The sequence below is a fragment of the Saccopteryx leptura genome, chromosome 9 (genome assembly GCF_036850995.1).
Source record: "Saccopteryx leptura isolate mSacLep1 chromosome 9, mSacLep1_pri_phased_curated, whole genome shotgun sequence".
Lineage (NCBI taxonomy): Eukaryota > Metazoa > Chordata > Mammalia > Chiroptera > Emballonuridae > Saccopteryx > Saccopteryx leptura.
The window spans coordinates 5084382-5101768 of NC_089511.1; the positions used below are offsets into that span (position 1 = coordinate 5084382).

The 17387-nt window shown below is 44.2% G+C and overlaps 1 protein-coding gene across 4 annotated transcripts in view; it reads left to right on the forward strand.

Moving 5' to 3' along the window:
* The window catches only part of TENT4B (terminal nucleotidyltransferase 4B), a 52461-nt gene that overhangs the window by 868 nt on the left and 34206 nt on the right, over window positions 1-17387 (forward strand). The window contains exon 2 of one of the 4 annotated variants that reach the window (XM_066350000.1): window positions 453-1063. In XM_066350000.1, the coding sequence (XP_066206097.1) occupies window positions 486-1063 (578 nt within the window). In that variant the 5' untranslated portion in view covers window positions 453-485. Of the gene's footprint in view, window positions 1-58; window positions 1064-17387 lie in introns of those variants that run through there. The other 3 variants (XM_066350002.1, XM_066350001.1, XM_066349999.1) reach the window with 3 other exon arrangements.

The following is a 17387-nucleotide window of genomic DNA, read 5'->3' on the forward strand; positions in this document are numbered from 1 at the left end:
GGCCCCGCCCTCGGGGCGGGACAGCGAGGACGCTACGGAGCAGGCGCGTTCCGCCGCTGCCGCCGCCGCCGCCGCCACCACCACTGCCTCTGTCGCCGCTCACCCTTCTCTAGAGGCGCCGCCGCGGCCGCCATTTGCACGGGGACCCCGGTGACAGGGGCTCAGCAGAGGGGCGGAGGGAGGGGGGAGGACCCGCGGAGCCCCCGAGGGCGGGAGCGACGCTGCCGGCGCCGGCCGCGCTCCCTGAGCGACCGCGCCGCCCGCCGCGGGCCCCGAGGAGCAGCAGCAGCGGCGGCGGCGGCAGCGGCAGCAGCAGCAGCAGCAGCCGCCGAGGCCGGGCGTGCGCCTAAGGCGCGGCGGCGGCGGCGGCGGCGGCGGCCCTGCGGGCGGCCTGGAGGGGCGGGGGCAGAGGCCGCCGCCGTTTGATGGATCCGAGGATCGCCTGGTTCCAGCCAGAGCAGCTCGGACCGTCCAACAGTCTGTGGATGCAGATCTGGGAGACCACCCAGGGGCTGCGGAACCTCTACTTCAACCACCACTGTCACAGCAGCGGCGCGAGCGGCGGCGGCGGCGGCGGCGGCAGCAGCACGGCCCCCGGGGGGAGCGGCAGCAGCACCGGCAGCCCCGGCGGCGCGGCCCCGGCCCCGGCCGGCATGTACCGCTCCGGGGAGCGCCTAGTGGACGGCCACGCGCAGTCCGCGGAGCAGAGGGACTTCCTGCCCCTGGAGACCTCCACCGCCACCACCACCACCAGTAACCACCACCACCAGCCCGCGGCCTGGGCCCGCCGGGCTGCCGCGGGCCCCTCGGCGACCTCGTCCCCTTCGGCGTCCTCGACCCCGCACTCCTCGGCCACCGTCCCCGCCGCGGAGCCGGCCGACCCGGCCTCGGGCAGCAGCAACAAGAGGAAGCGCGACAACAAGGCCAGCACCTACGGACTCAACTACAGCCTGCTGCAGCCCAGCGCCGGGCGGGCCGCGGGGGGCGGCCGGGCCGAAGGCAGCGGGGGCGTGTACAGCGGGACCCCGTGGAAGCGGAGGAACTACCACCAGGGAGTCGTGGGGTGAGTGTGACCCTGCGGCTTGGCCCTTGCACAGGCCCACAGAGGTTGCAGGGAACCCCGGGGAGGCCACCCCCCTCGGCTGCCTTCGTTGCTGCTTCTCCGGGGGCTGATGGACATTTCTCCCTCTGTCCACCATCCACACCTTCCCCTGGCCCTCCTTGGCGGCCCACACCCTCCCTGACCCTCCCTCAGTCATCCACATTCTCCCTCTTCACCGATCCCCTCTTCTCCCACCCCCCTTATTCATTCATTCTTTCCTCCCATTTCCCCACCCCTCAGTCAAACACGCCTTCCCCGATTCCCCACTCCAGCCCTCCCCACCTGACTTCCCCAGCGTCACTCCCCAAGATGAGGTTGCTTAGCACGGGCAAATCCTTCGTTCCCCGAGAACATTCCTGTGTTACTGCCTTTTGGTGGAACAGGACCTGGAGGTGCTTTTCTTGCCAAGAATAGAAACATCCAGAAAGCTCCTCCCCCCTCTCTTCCCCAACCCCAAACGGGGACTCGTCAGCCCAGTCAAGCTTTGCCTGCTATTGACTCTTTGGTCCATCATTTTATTTTCTTATTTAAAAAAATTTTATTGTGTTACCGATGCCATATTCTGTGAGGAGTGAGGAATGGGGTGACGGCTAAGTTTAGGCTGGTGGAGATGGTGAGCTCTTCTTCTGAGGCTGATAGAACTTTCTAGGAGTTCGTGGGCCTTGGCCCCAGTTCCTGACTGTTCAGTTGTCCTCCTGATGGAGACAGCTAATGCTTTTTATTCTGGGGGTAACTGTATGCTAATGAGTGAATGTTGCACCACTAGTGACTGTTTAAAGTTCAACTGTTACAAAATGCAGTCTTACCTGACCCCTAGTGAATTATGTACATAAGCAGGGAATGTTTGCAGCTCAGTTTCCATTCTGGAAAAGCCTGTGTGCTGTGTGTGTGACGTGTACCATGAGTACGGAAAATGAACTTTTCAAATCACTTTTCCTTTCTCAGATCCTGTTTTACATTGGGGCTACAGTAGACAAATGGAATCGCTATTAGTAATCCCATGTGAAACCTTTATTCTTAGATTCACCCATTCAGATCTGCCGTGCCTGGGCAAGCAGAGACAGTTTTGAAGGCTTGGGTAAAATGAGTTGGTGGGTTCCATCTGCTTCTTAGTGGGCTGGTGTCTGCTCTATGCTCCTGTCACAAGTCGCACCTTTTATGGAAAATGCAGTCCAGCCTTTTGGGACTGGCGCTGGGGAATGTGTCGAACCTGCCCTCACTTTTTGGAGGGGAGCCTGTTAGGGTTGAATCTCCATTGCTGAGCCTCAAGGGCGCTCTCCATGGTCATCACGTTTTTCCAAAAGGCTCCTGGTCCCATCCTCTTAGCACAATATTTCCAAGAGGAAGCATAGACTTGTGGCTTAGCGACAAGCAGATGATATTGAGGGGTTCTGGCAGTTTCGTTTCACAGGAATGAGCTCCTGTTAAGCAATCACTGTTAGCTAAAACCTTGAAGTTCCCTGATGTCCTTTTCCTGAAGCTTCCGCATATGTCTCTTGCAAAGACACGTTATAAGTCCAAAATGCTGGCTGCTCTGTCTGATCATTAGAAATCGTCCTGTCCTCTGCTTGCTCTTTATTGTTGAGGATACTGTAAAAGTATCACGTTTGAACTTGTGTAGAAGCAATATTAATACAATATTGCAATACGCAATATTATATTCCTGATTCAAATACTATATTGCCCTCGGAGGGCTTAAAGAGAGGAGTTTCTATTTCCTAGAGGGATTACTATTTAAAAACTGATTATAAACCTGTTTTAAAACTGCTTATCACTTTATCAGACTTTCCTTTTTTTTTACTTGGCTCCTCCTTTAGAGGACGTCAGCACTTAAAAAAAATTTATTTTGTAAAGTGGTTCCTAACAGTGTTTTGTCAAGAGTGTCTGGGTGCTTAAACATTCTTGTTTTGATTCATGGATCCTTATTTCTTGACTTTTGTGGAAGTTTTGCTATTTTTAAGACAGATATTTTAAAACTCGGTGAGTTGAGAGCGTAATGTTGTGGTATTCTGAGATGAAATATAGTGAAACTGTTACCACCATTCTGAGTTCTTGGCATGTGACTGACATTTAGCTAATAGGTTAACCAGTTGTGGCAGTCCTGGCCTCAGGAGGGAGGGGGAGAGGAAAAAAGCCGGTGAGCGGGGCCTGCGACTGTGGGGCAGCCTCGGACACCGCATGTCCTGCTCTCTCGGGGTTCCCTGCTGCAGCCAGACCCATATCTCACTGCCTGAACACTCCCGGGCGGTCAGAACCCAAAAGGCAGCCCAAAGCCCAGCCTTCCCGTCGCCCAGATTCTTGATTTTTTTTTGATTCCTCCTTTGAGCTCTTGAAGTACTTGCTTCATGCTGTTCGCATAACTTGCTTATGCTTGGTTTTCCTTGAGTGTATTTCTTTTTACCCACTAGGTCACTAATTAAAATGGTAATCTCTTTCTTCTTGTTATTGATTGATTTTAGAGAGACAGAGAAAGGAAGAGGGAGACAGAGGAGAGGAGAGGAGAGGAGAGGAGAGACAGAAGCATTCATTTGTTGTTCCACTTTGTCGTGCATTCATTGCTTGCCTCCCATATGTGCCCTGACTGGGGATCAAACCCGCGACCTTGGTGTTTCAGGGTGATTCTCTTAACCAACTGAGCTAACTAGCCAGGGCCAAGATGGAAAGTTCTTAAATGTAGAAGTAATGTACTTGGATTTCATCCCTAAGTCTTCATAGTCCTATTTCAAAACTAAATTGGCCCCTGCCTTACCATCACAGTCTTCTCCAAGCACCCACAGACCCCAGGAGTTGGTTCCCATTCCTTCTCTTCCTTTTAAAATTGCTTTCGCTTCATCTCTGAGGCCGCTTTGGTGTAGAAAGCAATCCACATGCTCCTTCTGGTTGTCCATGAAAACAAGCTGTTAGCCCTTTTCTTTTCAAAGATTTAATTGTTGATCACCCTGGAGAAATGGAGATGACAAAAAGTAGCAAACACAGGACACTTACGGAGATTCCGAGTCCTTGGTCTGAGCCCCCACACCCAGGAACGGCTTGTGCAAGGTGTTTGGTGCCTGTCCAAGCTCATTAGAAAAGGTTTGGGTTGGCTGCACTGCCAGAACTGGAGATATTTTTTCAAGGCTTGGGTGACGTTTTAAAATCATGTTTTGGAGAGAACACATGACTGTGAGATAATCCAAGAAGACCCTGGTGGGAAACCTGGTTTAAGGAGTACTCTCTTGAACAGGACGAGAGGGTGAGGGTGGAGAGGATTCGGACCCTTTCGTGGATATAGTAATCAATTACAGCCTTGCCCTTGAGTGACTGGGGAAATGTTGATGTTATTATTGAAAACAAAGGTCAGGGCTGTGGGTTTGGAGCAGAAGGTAGGTTGAGGTAGAGCTGTCCCACGGGGAGTGGAAATTTCGGGGCTGAGATGTGCGTGTTCTTACTGCAGTGGGCATTCTTTCCTTACGTGTATTCCCTCTGTCACGGCCAGTCCAAGGCTCTGACGCTATTCTTCAGCAGCGGCATGGCCTCTTTCTGTTTACTTCTACATGGTACGGTCAGTGGGATTGGTAATAGTGCTGGGCTCCAAAGCCATAGATAAGGCTGTTTAACATGGGTTGAGTATGAAAGAATTTAGAGGTCTTATTCTATGTACTTGCTCTAAGTATAACTTCTGTGCAGTTTGCAGATGTAGCCAATAGTGATTCTTCAGTGAGCTAGAACCTCCAGGTTATTAAATTTTGCTACATTGGGTACTGAAATGTGCTTTCAAGAAGACATTAAGTTTTCTACAGTGTAGCGTCTACAATAACAATGTAATTCATATTTGAGCATTTGCCAAACTAGTAAACTGTGTTCAACTGAGTTGTTTTCATGCCACAACTCTTCTGTACAAAATCTGTGACCAGTGAACTCGGTCACTGTCAGAATCAGTGGCATTTCAGCGTGTAGAAATCTTTTTCAACCTCCGTTAAGTTTTTAGCTGTTGAAACAGTGAGTGAATTGAGGTTTTTGGAGTCTATCCTGTGCTCACACGGAAGGTTTAGTACAGTGGTCTCCAACCTTTAAGGCCATGGACCCGTTTAATGTCAGAAAATATTTTCACGGACCGACCTTTAGGGTGGGACGGATCAATGTATCACGTGACCGAAACAAGCGTCAAGAATGAGTCTTAGATGAATGTAACAGAGGGAATCTGGTCATTTTTTAAAAATAAAACATCGTTCAGACTTAATTATAAATAAAATGGAAATAATATAAGTTATTTATCCTTCCTCTGCGGACCGGTATCAAATGGCCCATGGACCGGTATTGGTCCATGGCCCGGGGGTTGAGGACCACTGGTTTAGTATACCACAGGAAAAGAAGGATGAGAAAAGGTTACTAGAAAAGTCTAAGGCAGGGAGGGTGTGTGTGTGCGTTAGAACAGTTCTGGTCCTGGTGTGCTCAGTGGCCTTGAATCCCAACTTCTTGTAATGAATCCCAGTGTTAGGAGTTCAGAGGGTCTACGGGAGGAGTGTTCAAGGGCACTTTTGATATTGGATTGATCAGATGGTTGTTGTTAGATGTTCTTACACTTGCCGGAGCTGAGAAAAATTCAAGCAATTTTTTTAATGGAAAATAGAAAAAGAAGCTGTTGTATGATTTCACTCAACTTTCTTCTATTCTCCCCATCTGTTGAATCCATTAGAGCAGTAGTAGTCAACCTGGTCCCTACCGCCCACTAGTGGGCGTTCTAGCTTTCATGATGGGTGGTAGCAGAGCAACCAAAGTATAAATAAAAAGATAGATTTAACTATAGTAAATTGTTTTATAAAGATTTATTCTGCCAAACTTAGCGAAAATATGACATAAAGACTTGGTAAGTAATTATTATTATATGCTTTAACTTGCTGTAACTCTGCTTTATAAATTTTATAAAATTTATACACTATAAATCACCATTACTATGGAACTGGTGGGCGGTTAGAAAATTTTACTACTAACAGAGATACAAAAGTGGGCGGTAAGTATAAAAAGGTTGACTACCCCTGCATTGGAGTAACATTTAGTGGAGAAAACTATTTCAGGATCACACCCATGGCACTAGAGAGTATGTCACTAACACACACATAGGTATCTAGCAATCCTGAAAGGGCCAAAGAGGATGCTTATTTGAAGAATTTGGGTCCAGTTCCCAGCAGCTGGTCTGGGAATCCTGTCCTTACTCTTTCTGCAGAGCTGACCAGACAGCTCAGCCTGCTTGAGGAAAACTCAGAGGAATAGAGTAGAATGTTCTTTCAACCCTTCAGAATGTGTGCTCGGGACCCAAGTGCTACAGAACACCACAGGGTTTCAGACTCATGGCTCCACTTTTAAAATGACACGGGATTAGATTTTTCCAAGATAATATTGATTAAAGTTCAGGAAGGCTCTCTAATCTAGACTTTTCATTCATTTGAACCCAGACAGCAGGCGTTCCTTTTATTTCCATCTGTAAGTTACTTGAGGATATGAGACTGATGCATGCTTAGGGCATTGGGCCTTATGGAAATCTGAGTTGAAGATTTTGGAAAAAACAAACACCCCCCCCCCCCCCCACACACACACACACAAATGCAGGATTATTTATGTTGTGCGCTGGCTCCTTGTTCACTTGAACCATTTTGAGTCTGAAGAAAATCTTGCCGTGTGCGTAGGAGATACCGTGTAGTGTCTGGTAACTCACCTCAGGAATTGTAACTCAAGCCTGGCTTTCTGCCAGCGTAGTGAGAACAGTGTGCAGAAAGCTGTTTTCAGATTGCTCAATAAAATCAAAGTGCTCATGGTCGTCTTTTTATCATGTTCCTAAACCTTTCCTATTTGTTTTCTTATTAACATTCTCATGCATCGCCCCCACCTGATTTTTTTTTTAACATTTTATTTTGAAATACAGATTCACAGAAATTTGCAAAAAATAGTACAGCAAGATCCCACGTTCCCTTCACCTACTTTGGTGCAATGATAACATCTTACATAACTATCATTTAATATCAAAACCAGGAAATTGCCATCGTTACAACAATCCACCAGCCTTACTCAGATTTCACCAGTCCCGCAGGCACTCATTTGTGTTGTGTGTGTGACTTACGACTGAAGAGGGCCTAATTTCCAAGTCGTGCTTTGGTTTTATTCTTAGCAGTATTATTTTCTCTCTTTTTCTTTGTTTACCTTTGCAGTACTTTGCAGTGTTTCCTTTTCATGGTGCTTTTTTCTTAGGGACTCAGTATGAAGTAGAGCTTGATTTCACTTTCCGGAAACATACAGGACGGTAACTGCAGGGTTGCTGTCAGAATTGAGAGTCCTGACACTTCCTATGTTATGAGTAAACCTCATTTTCTGTTGGCTTGCCTCTATTTCGGAGACTAAACTCTGTGGCTAGTAGTGTTTTTTTGGTGATAATACGCAGACTTTTTTTTCTTTTTACAGTATTTTTATATCTGAACAATGGTTCCAGACTGTAGAATAAATACTTTTACCTTCAAATTCATCTAGATAGTGCCTAGAATAAACTGTGTTTCTGGACTGGGATGGGACCTGCTGTCTTATTTTTTCTCTTACCAGCTCCTTGTCATCACTGCTTTGCTTTTTGTTAAAATAATATAACTGTTAGCACTGTCACGTGTTGTAAATTGCTGCCAAAACAGGAATAAGAACCCATGAGGGGCCCTGTGTGGTGGCTCAGTGGGTAGAGCGTCGGTCTGGTGTATGGATGATCCCTGGTCAGAGCACATAGGAGAAGTGATCATCTTCTCTTCCCCTCCCTCTCCCTGTTCTCTGCCTCTTCTCCTCCTGCAGTGGCTCCATTGGTCCAAACCGCGGCCTCAGGCGCTGAGGATAGCTCGGTACTGGAGTGTCGGCACCAGACAGGGGATGCAGGGTGGATCCTTGTCCAGGCACATGCGGGAGTCTGCCTCACTGTCTCCCCTCCTTTCACCTAGAAAAAAAAAGAACCTGTTAGGATTGTGGTTTTGGAGTTTTAAAAGTTAATTTCCAGTGATTTGGGTTTATTAATGTGTTACGTCTGTGGTGAGGTTTGAAATTTGTATGCTTTTATTCCCTCAAGTTAATTATTCCCCCTTTATTTCTTCTTTGTATGAGGTGTTAAAGCACTGCTCCTTAGAATACTTGTTTTTAAAATCATATATTTTACATACTAATAATAAATGCTAATTGTCCAAAACTAGAAAATACAGCTAAACCAAAGGAGGGAAGATATAGCCCTTATAATACTACTACCAGTATATAACTACTGTTAACATTTTAGTGTCGGTATTTTTAGAATTTTTAATATATGTATACATTATTTACTTTGTTCTTTTTATAAGTATGGACTCCTGCTGTGGGCATATACTTAAAAATGTTTTTTTGCAATTTATTTTTAAAATTGATTTTAGAGAGATGGGACGGAAGGGCGGGGAGAGAGAGAGACATTCATTTGTTGTTCCCCGTAGTTGTGCATTTGTTGGTTGCTTCCCATATGTGCCCTGACTGGGGATCGAATCCGCAACCTTGTCATTTTGGGATGATGTTCTGACCTACTGAGCTAACTGACCAGGACATGTTCTTTCCAATTTAGATATATATTTTTTAAAATACCACCTCACGCCTTTTAGATTGGCTATTCCCAAAAACATAAGCAATAACAAGTGTTGGCGAGGCTGTGGAGGAAACGGGAGCCCTTGTGTATGTTGGTGGGAACGTAAGTTGATTTAGCCATTATGGAAACCAGTATGGAGATTCATCAGAATTTTAGAAAGTAAAACTACCATATGACTTAGTAAATTTCACTTGTGGGTATTTATCTAAGGGAAATGAAAACAGTAACAGTAGCTGGAGAAGGTACCTGCACCCAGTGTTCATTGCAGCACGATTTACTGTAGCCAAGACATGGAAACAACCTAAGTGTCCATCAAGGGATGAATGAATAAAGAAAACTGGTGTGTGTGTGTGTGTGTGTGTGTTACTCAGCAGTAAAAAATGAGTGAAATCCTGCCATTTGTGACTACCTGGACAGACCTTGAGGGTGTTATACTAAGTGAAGTGAGTCAGACAGAGAAACACAAATACTGTATAATCTCACTTATATGTGAGATCTAAAAACAAACAGACAGACAACACAAGCTTATAGACACAGGGAACAGATTGGTGATTACCAGACTTCTCATCAAAAGAGAAAAAGTCTGCACGTATGGTGACGAATGTCAGCTGGAGTCATCGCAGTGGTCTTTTTCCAATACATCTATACGGATAGCAAATTAATTTTGCTTTTTAACAACAACCATGTATTCTCTCACAATCTGCAGGCCAGAGTTAGAACTAAGTTTTATTCTAAGATTATTTTCTTCTTTGGGAGAACAGCATATTTTGGCAATACTTTTTTTTTTTTTTTAGAGAGTCAGAGAGAGGGACATATAGGGACAGACAGACAGGAATGGAGAGAGATGAGAAGCATCAATCATCAGTTTTTGGTTGCGACACCTTAGTTCATTGATTGCTTTCTCATATGTGTCTTGACCATGGGCCTTCAGCAGACCAAGTAACCCCTTGCTCGAGCCAGCAACCTTGGGTCCAAGCTGGTGAGCTTTGCTCAAACCAGATGAGCCCGCATTCAAGCTGGCGACCTCGGGGTCTCGAACCTGGGTTGTCAGCATTGCAGTCCGACGCTCTATCCACTGCGCCATTGCCTGGTCAAGTGCTTGTGGCAATACTTTTTTGACTTAAAACTTTTTTATGGCCCTGGCCAGTTGCTCAGTGGATAGAGCATTGGCCTAGCGTATGGATATCCCGAGTTTGATTTCTGGTCAGGGTACACGTGAGAAGCGACCATCTGCTTCTCTCCTCCCTCTCATTCTCTTCCTCCCCCCGCCCTCCCCCACAGCCAGTGGCTCAGTTGGATCCAGTATGGCCCAGGTGCTGAGGATAGCTCAGTTGGTCTGAGTGTTTCAGCCTCAGGCACTAAAAATAGCTCAGTACTCGAGCATTGGCCCCTGATGGACACATGTGGAAGTCTGCTTCACTATCTTCCCTCCTCTCACCTACCAAAAAAAAAAAAAAATTTTAACATGACAAACATCCTTTCATATAAAATACAGTTCAAAAAAAAAAAATACAGTTCCACGGCATCTTTCAGTACCCTCTTACCTTTAGTATGATTCTGTGTGACTGTTATATGTGGCATGGCGTTCTGAATACACCTTAATTTATTTCACCAGTCCTGGGTTGGACATTTGGTTTGTTTCCAGTTGTTTATTTTTCTATTTTTATGAGATATAAGTCACATACCATCAAATCTGGGTTTTAGAAGGTTATGTAACCATCATAGCTATCTAATTCCAGAGCAATTCATCACCCTGGAAAGAAGCCCTGTGCCCATTGTCATGCCCACTCTCCCTGCCCTCTCAGCCCCTGGCAGCCTCAGATAGCCGTTTTTTGTCTCTGTAGATTTAGTGTTCTGAACATTTCATAAAAGTGGAACCATACAGTCCGTGGTCTTTTGTGCCTGGTTTCGTTCACTTAATGTTTTCAAAGTTCATATTGTAGTATGTATCAATACTTAATTCCTTTCTATGGCTGAATATTTTATTTTATGAATGTACTACATTTTGTTTATCCATTTATCAGGCGACGAACAATGGGTTTTGGTGTTTTGGCCATTATAGATAATGCTGCTTGCTATGAACATTCATGTACAAGTTTTTGTGTGGGCATATGTTTTCATTTCTCTTGAGTAAATACCTAGCGGTGGAATTGTTGGGTCATATAAAGTGGCTGTAAGATTTTTCATTTCCACTGGCAATGTATGAGGTTTCCAGTTTTTCTGTGTTCTTGTCAACACTTGTTGTTATCTGTCTTTTTGATGATAGTCATCCTCATGCGGGTGAAGTGGTGTCTTGTGATTTTGATCTGCATTTTCCTGATAACTCATGATGTTCATGACATTCAACATCTTTTCATGTGCTCCTGGGCCAAATGTTTATCTTTGGAGGAACATCTATTGAAATCCTTTGGCCATTTTTAAAATTGCGTGGTTGCCTTTTTGTTGTTGAGTTGTGAGAATTCTTTATGTATTCTGTTTCCTAGACCCTTATCAGATAGATGCTTTGCAAATATTTTCTCCCATTCCGCGGATTGTCTTTTTACTTTCTTGAGAGTGTCTTTGAAAAAAGTTTGTTTTTCCCTTGTGATAACTTATAGTTCATCTGTTATTTTTCCCATTGCTATGCTTTAGGAATCACTTCTAAAAAAACCATTGCCTCATCCAAGATCATGAAAATTAACCCTCTGTGTTCCGTGTAAGAGTTTTATAGGCTTAGCCCTTACATTAGGTCTTTTACCCATTTGGGGTTAATTTTTATGAAAGGTTCAGGATCTGTGTCTGGATGTACGTATTTTCCATGTGAATGTCCAGGTGTCCCAGCTCCACGCGCTAACAAGACTGTTCTTCCTTTGTCTGGTTGCCTTTCCTCCTCTGTCAGGGATCGCTGGACTGGATTTCGGGGAGGTGTATTTCTGGGCTTGGTTCTGTTCTGTGATGTTTGTGTTTTCACCAGTCCCACACTCTGTCTGCAGCATTATATCATAGTAAGTCTTACACTCAGATAGTGTAGTCCTTCATACTGTCCTCCTTCTGTATTGTGTTGGCAGTGCTGAACCTTTTTTCTCTCCATGCAAGTTTTAGAATCAGTCTGTTGATGTGCACAAACTATCTTGCTGGACTTTTCATTGAGATGTCATTGGATTTGTAGTTCAGATTGGGAGGAAGTATAAATAAATGACCATGACATCTTGACAGGATAGTCTTCCTCTTCATGTTCTGGGAATAACCCTCCATTTCTTTATATTTTCTTTGATTTCTCTCATCAGTTTTGTACTTTCTTCGTATAGATCTTGTACCTATGTTATTATAGTTATACCTAAGTATTTTCATTTTTTGATGCCAATGCAAATGGTATTTATTGCATTTTACATTTCAAATTCCAAATGTTTACTGCTGGTATATGAGAGTGTAATCAACTTTTGTTTATTAGCCTTGTGTGCTGCAACCTTGCTATAAATGGCTTATTAGTACCAGGAATTTTTGTTGTTGTTGCTGTTTCTTTGGGATTTTCTATGTTGATAATCATGTCATTAGCAAAGAAAAGCAGTATTATTTCTTCCTTCCCCAATCTGCACACGTTCTCTTTTTCTGGTCTTACGGCATTAGCCAGGACTTCCATTATGATGTTGAATAGGAGCGGTGAGAGTAGACATCTTGCATTGCTCCTGATTAGTGGTAAAACACCTCCTTTCTCATCATTAAATGTGATGTTTTCTGTAAGATTTTTATGTTCTTTACGAAGTTGAGGGACTTCCTGTTCCGGTTTGCTGAGAGCGTTTGATTGGATGTTGGATTTTTTTTCAAGTGCCTTTTCTGTATTGGTTGATCTCACCATACAACTTTTCTTCTGTAGCCTGTTGATGTGATGGGTTACATAAATTTATTTTGGAATGTTGAACCTGGAATAAAACCCACTTGGTCACAGTGCATAATTCCTTTTGTACATTGTTAGATTCAGTTTGCTAGTATTTTGTTCAGGATTTTTACATGTGTGTTCATGAGAGAGATTAGTGATTTTTCTTTCTTGTAATGTCTTTCTGTCTGGTTTGAGGATTAGGATGATTCTCGCTTCACAGAATGAGTTAGGAAGATTTCTTCTGCTTCTGTTTTCTGAAGAGATTGTAGAGTGTTGAGATAATTTCTTTCTTAAATCTTTGGTAGATTTTACCAGTAAACCAATCTAGGGTTGGTGCTTTCTGTTTTAGAAGATTATTTGTTACTGATTCTGTTTTTTTAATAGATACAGGTCTGTTCAGAGCGTTCTTTTTTCCGTGTAAATTCTAGCAGGTTGTCTCTTTCAAGGAATTAGTCTCTTTCGCCTGTGTTATCAAATTGTGGGCATAGACTTGTTCATAATACTCCTTTTGTATATGTGTGTGGTGTTTTTCAGAGAGAGAGAAAGGAAGGTGGGGAAGAGAGAGATGAGAGGTATCAACTTGAGTTGCTTCACTTTAGTTCTTTATTGATTGCTTCTCATATGTGCCTTGATTGGGATGGAGGGGAGGCTTAAGCCGAGCCAGTGACCCCAGTGACTTGGGCTCAAGCCAACACCTTGGGCTTCAAGCTAGTGACCTTGAGCCCAAACCAGTGACCTTTGGGCTTCTAGCCAGCAATCTTGGGATCATGTCAATGATCCCATGCTCAGGCCGGCAACCCCTGGCTCAAGGTGACATGCCTGTGCTCTAGTCAATGAGCCGCTGTGACCTCAGGGTTTCAGACTGGGGTCCTCAGCGTCCTGGGCCAACACTGAAGGCTGTAATATTCCTTTACTGTCCTCTGAATGCCCATAGGATCCTACTGTCCTCTGAACGCCCATAGGATCAGTAGTGAGGGGCCTACTGTCCTCTGAATGCCCATAGGATCAGTAGTGAGGGGCCTACTGTCCTCTGAACGCCCATAGGGTCAGTAGTGAGGGGCCTACTGTCCTCTGAACGCCCATAGGGTCAGTAGTGAGGGGCCTACTGTCCTCTGAACGCCCATAGGGTCAGTAGTGAGGGGCCTACTGTCCTCTGAACGCCCATAGGGTCAGTAGTGAGGGGCCTACTGTCCTCTGAACGCCCATAGGATCAGTAGTGAGGGGCCTACTGTCCTCTGAACGCCCATAGGATCAGTAGTGATGGGCCTATTTTTTTCTTTTTTTTCATTTCTGTTAGTAATTTATTCTCTCTCTTTTATTTCTTAGTTCATCTGGCCAGAGATTTATCAATTTTATTGATCTTTTGAAGGAATCAGCTTTTAGTTTCATTGATTTTTTTTCTTTTTATTGATTTCTGTTCCGATTTTAATTATTTTCTTGCCCTACTTTGAATTTAATTGTCCATATCTTTTTAGTTTCCTAAGGTAGAAATTTAGATAATTGCTTTTTAGATTTCTCTTCTTTTCAAATATTTGCATTTAATAAAGTTTCCTCTGCTTTCTCTGCATCTCACAAATTTTGATACATTATATTTTCATCTTCATATAGTTAGAAATAATTCTTCAGATTTCTTCTTTGATCCATGTTTTATTTATTTACTTATTATTATTTTAATTTTTCCATTGATTTGAGAGAGAGAGAAGCATCAACTCGTTTCCCTTAGTGGTTCCATTTAATTGTGCACTCATTTGTTGCTTCTTGTATGTGCCCTGACCAGAGGTTGAACCCACAACTCAGCATGCAGGACAATTCTCTGTTCACTGAGCCACCCGGCCAGGGCCAGTCTATGTTTTATTTAATCTCCAAGGATTATGTGTTTAATCTCCAAATATAAGGTCTACCAGAAAGTTCTGTTCGTTTCTATCACAAGTTTTGACACGTAAGCACATGTTTATTTGGCGCATGTGTGCCTCTCTATTTTTATCACTCAATGTATACATACTGATGTAGCAAATTAACTAAAACAAAGTTGATTCACGTTAGTCTTATGTGTGAAGCGATAGTGTACCCATGGCTACTGATAAAGTTCATTTACGCCACTGTAATTTTTACGAATTTCAACAAGGAAGAAATGCTACAGAAGCATGTCTGTCGCATCCACCATATTCCCTGGACTTAGCACCCTCCGAGTATCACTTGTTTTTGTCCTTACAAAATTTTTTGAAGGGCAAAAAATTCAAAAATGAAGAAGATATCAAACAAGCATTAGTTCAATTTTTCGCATCAAAAGATAAAACATTTTTCAAAAATGGGATATACAAATTGCCCTCACGCTGGCAAGAAATCATTAATAATAATAGCAATTATATTATTTAATAAAGTTTATTGACAGTAAGAAAAATTTGTATTTTGTTTTATTCCAAAAACGGACAGAACTTGCCGGTAGACCTTATATTATGTTTTGGGATTTTCCAGCTATCTTTTTGTTACCAATCTCTAGTGTAATGTTATTGTGGTCTGAGAGCATACTTTATATGATTCTAATTGTTCTAAATTTGTTAAGGTGTGCTTTCTGCCCCATAATTGTAGTTCGCTTATGTTTTATCTGTTAATTAAGCCAGACCCAGGGAATGGAGCAGCTTCAGAATAGTTACGTGGGCTGCAGAGATTTCAATGAAGTGAAAGTTTGGCTCAGGCCTTGTAATGCCATTTTTTTTTTTTATTAAACGTAAAAGTGCTTATTAAGGAATTTGAGATTTCATGTGTAAGATTTCTTAAGAATTTGGTCATGTCCTGAAAGTGCTTTATTTTTCTTTGTGTGGTGAAGGGGCCTGGGTTTGTTTCTAAGCAAGGAGGAGTTTCCACGTGGTAGTGGAGGGAAGGGCGCTTGTGTGGTTCAGCATGAGGACGGTGGGTCTTCAGCGGCCGTTAGCAGTTAGATGCCTGCCTTCCTGCACCTCCGAGCTTCCTTAGTGTAACGGCAGGTAAGGCAGCTACAGCTTATCCAGAGAGAGTCTTCTTAAATTTTAATTATGTAAGCAAGGCTTGAATTTATTCTCTTCCTGAAAACTTCAAACATCACATAGAAGTCGGAGTCTCCCATGGGCCGCCCGCCCTTCCAGCCCCGGCCCCTTCCTGGGCAGTACTGGCTATTTCCGGCCGTCCATGGGCCTTCCCAAAACTTTTCCCACAGGGTGGACTGATCACAGAAAACGCATTGCTTTGTAACCGTAATGTTTTTCCACTTAACGTATATTGGGAATTTTTTTTTTAATTAAGTGCTATGTCGAATTCCAACTGTGTAGCTGTACCGTCATTTTCTGAGCCGTTTTCCGTGGATTCCGTGCTTCTTGTCCCAGTGCTACTGCATGGGCCCATGCTGATGGCTGGGGCGGGGAGCAGTGAACGCTAAGTTGTCCTCCAGTGGGGCTGTGGAGTGGGGGGTGGAGTGGAGGGTGGAGTGGGGGGTGGAGTGGGGCTGTGGAGTGGGGGGTGGAGTGGAGGGGCTCGGGAGAATTCGCTGCATTTGCCCGCAACGGAGTGAAGACTGACTAGCAGAGCATGTGCCCGGATTTTGTAATTGTCACAGCGAGGAGGCGCATCCTAGCTTTGCCGTGCGACCCTGCATGTCTGCTTGCCTGCTGCCGGCGTGCTGGGTGCTGACTAGGAAACATTGATAAAAAGTGCTGAATTAGGTCAGCGCTGTAGAGATGATTAACAGATAATGGTTGCCAGAATAATTGTGTCAAAACAGCAAGAAACATCAAGAGAATTTGATGTGTCCTGCATATCTTTGGTGCTTGCCTTCAGTGATCATGCTAAAAAATTGAGGCTGTATACTTAATCATGTTTCTTGTCATCTTGATCAACTTGACTATAAAGTAACAACAATCATGCCATCTCAAAGAAGCTCTTCATTATAAGGAATCGACTATGTATTAGTCTCCGTAAACTCATGTTTGTGTCATCGTCAGAGATGCGTTTTTAAAGAGTGATTTCCATCCACATTAAAGACCCCCGTGAGCTTACATTCTGTGTGGTCTTTCCTCTGTATTGATGTCGTCTAGAAAAACAGGCTTTCGGAGGGGGCGGGGATGTCTTGTCCTGTATCAGTACACCAGGGTTTGCTCAGGCTCTCCCGACTGCTGGACATCTAAGTGGCCCTTTACTTCCTATTGTGAACAAAGTGCTGGAAGAGCCGAGTGTTTACTTTTCAGCTTGTTTCTCCATCTCGTTCCTCAAACTGAGTGGAAGGGTTTCTTCATACTCGTTTCCAGAAAGACCGGAGAGGTCACTGCATGAGGGAAGCTCTGTCCACTTTGCTTCCAGGCCCCTCTGTCCTCACCCCCAAGTGCATTAGGTTTTATCACTTTTACTTATTTTGGTCTTGGTAGAGGGGTTGTGAGATTTTTGCCCCATAGGTTTGTTGGTGTGTGTCTGTGTGTGTTGAGGTATGTGTAAATGTGTTATGTCATTCTACTTTGAACTTTCACTGCTGTGTTAGTGTTTTCATTTTTCTCATGCTTATCACTCGCTTATCTGAAAGTGAGGTAACAGTGGACTCGGCACCCTTGACTTAGAACATGGGCTGTTTGTCCTTGGCCAGAAGATCAATCCTGTGCCCAGCAGCGTGGTAAGGTGAACAGTTTGGCAGTTCTAGAAATGGGTGGTTGTGTTTTCCCGTGGAGAAGACTGCCAGAGCACTGTTTAGATCTGTGTCACTTTTTCCATGAAACGAGACAGGGTTCCCTAAGCAAAGGGCGTGAGAAGGACATGTCATATGTGCCCATTGGTAAGGAAATTAGTAGTGGAAGGACTTTTGTGTG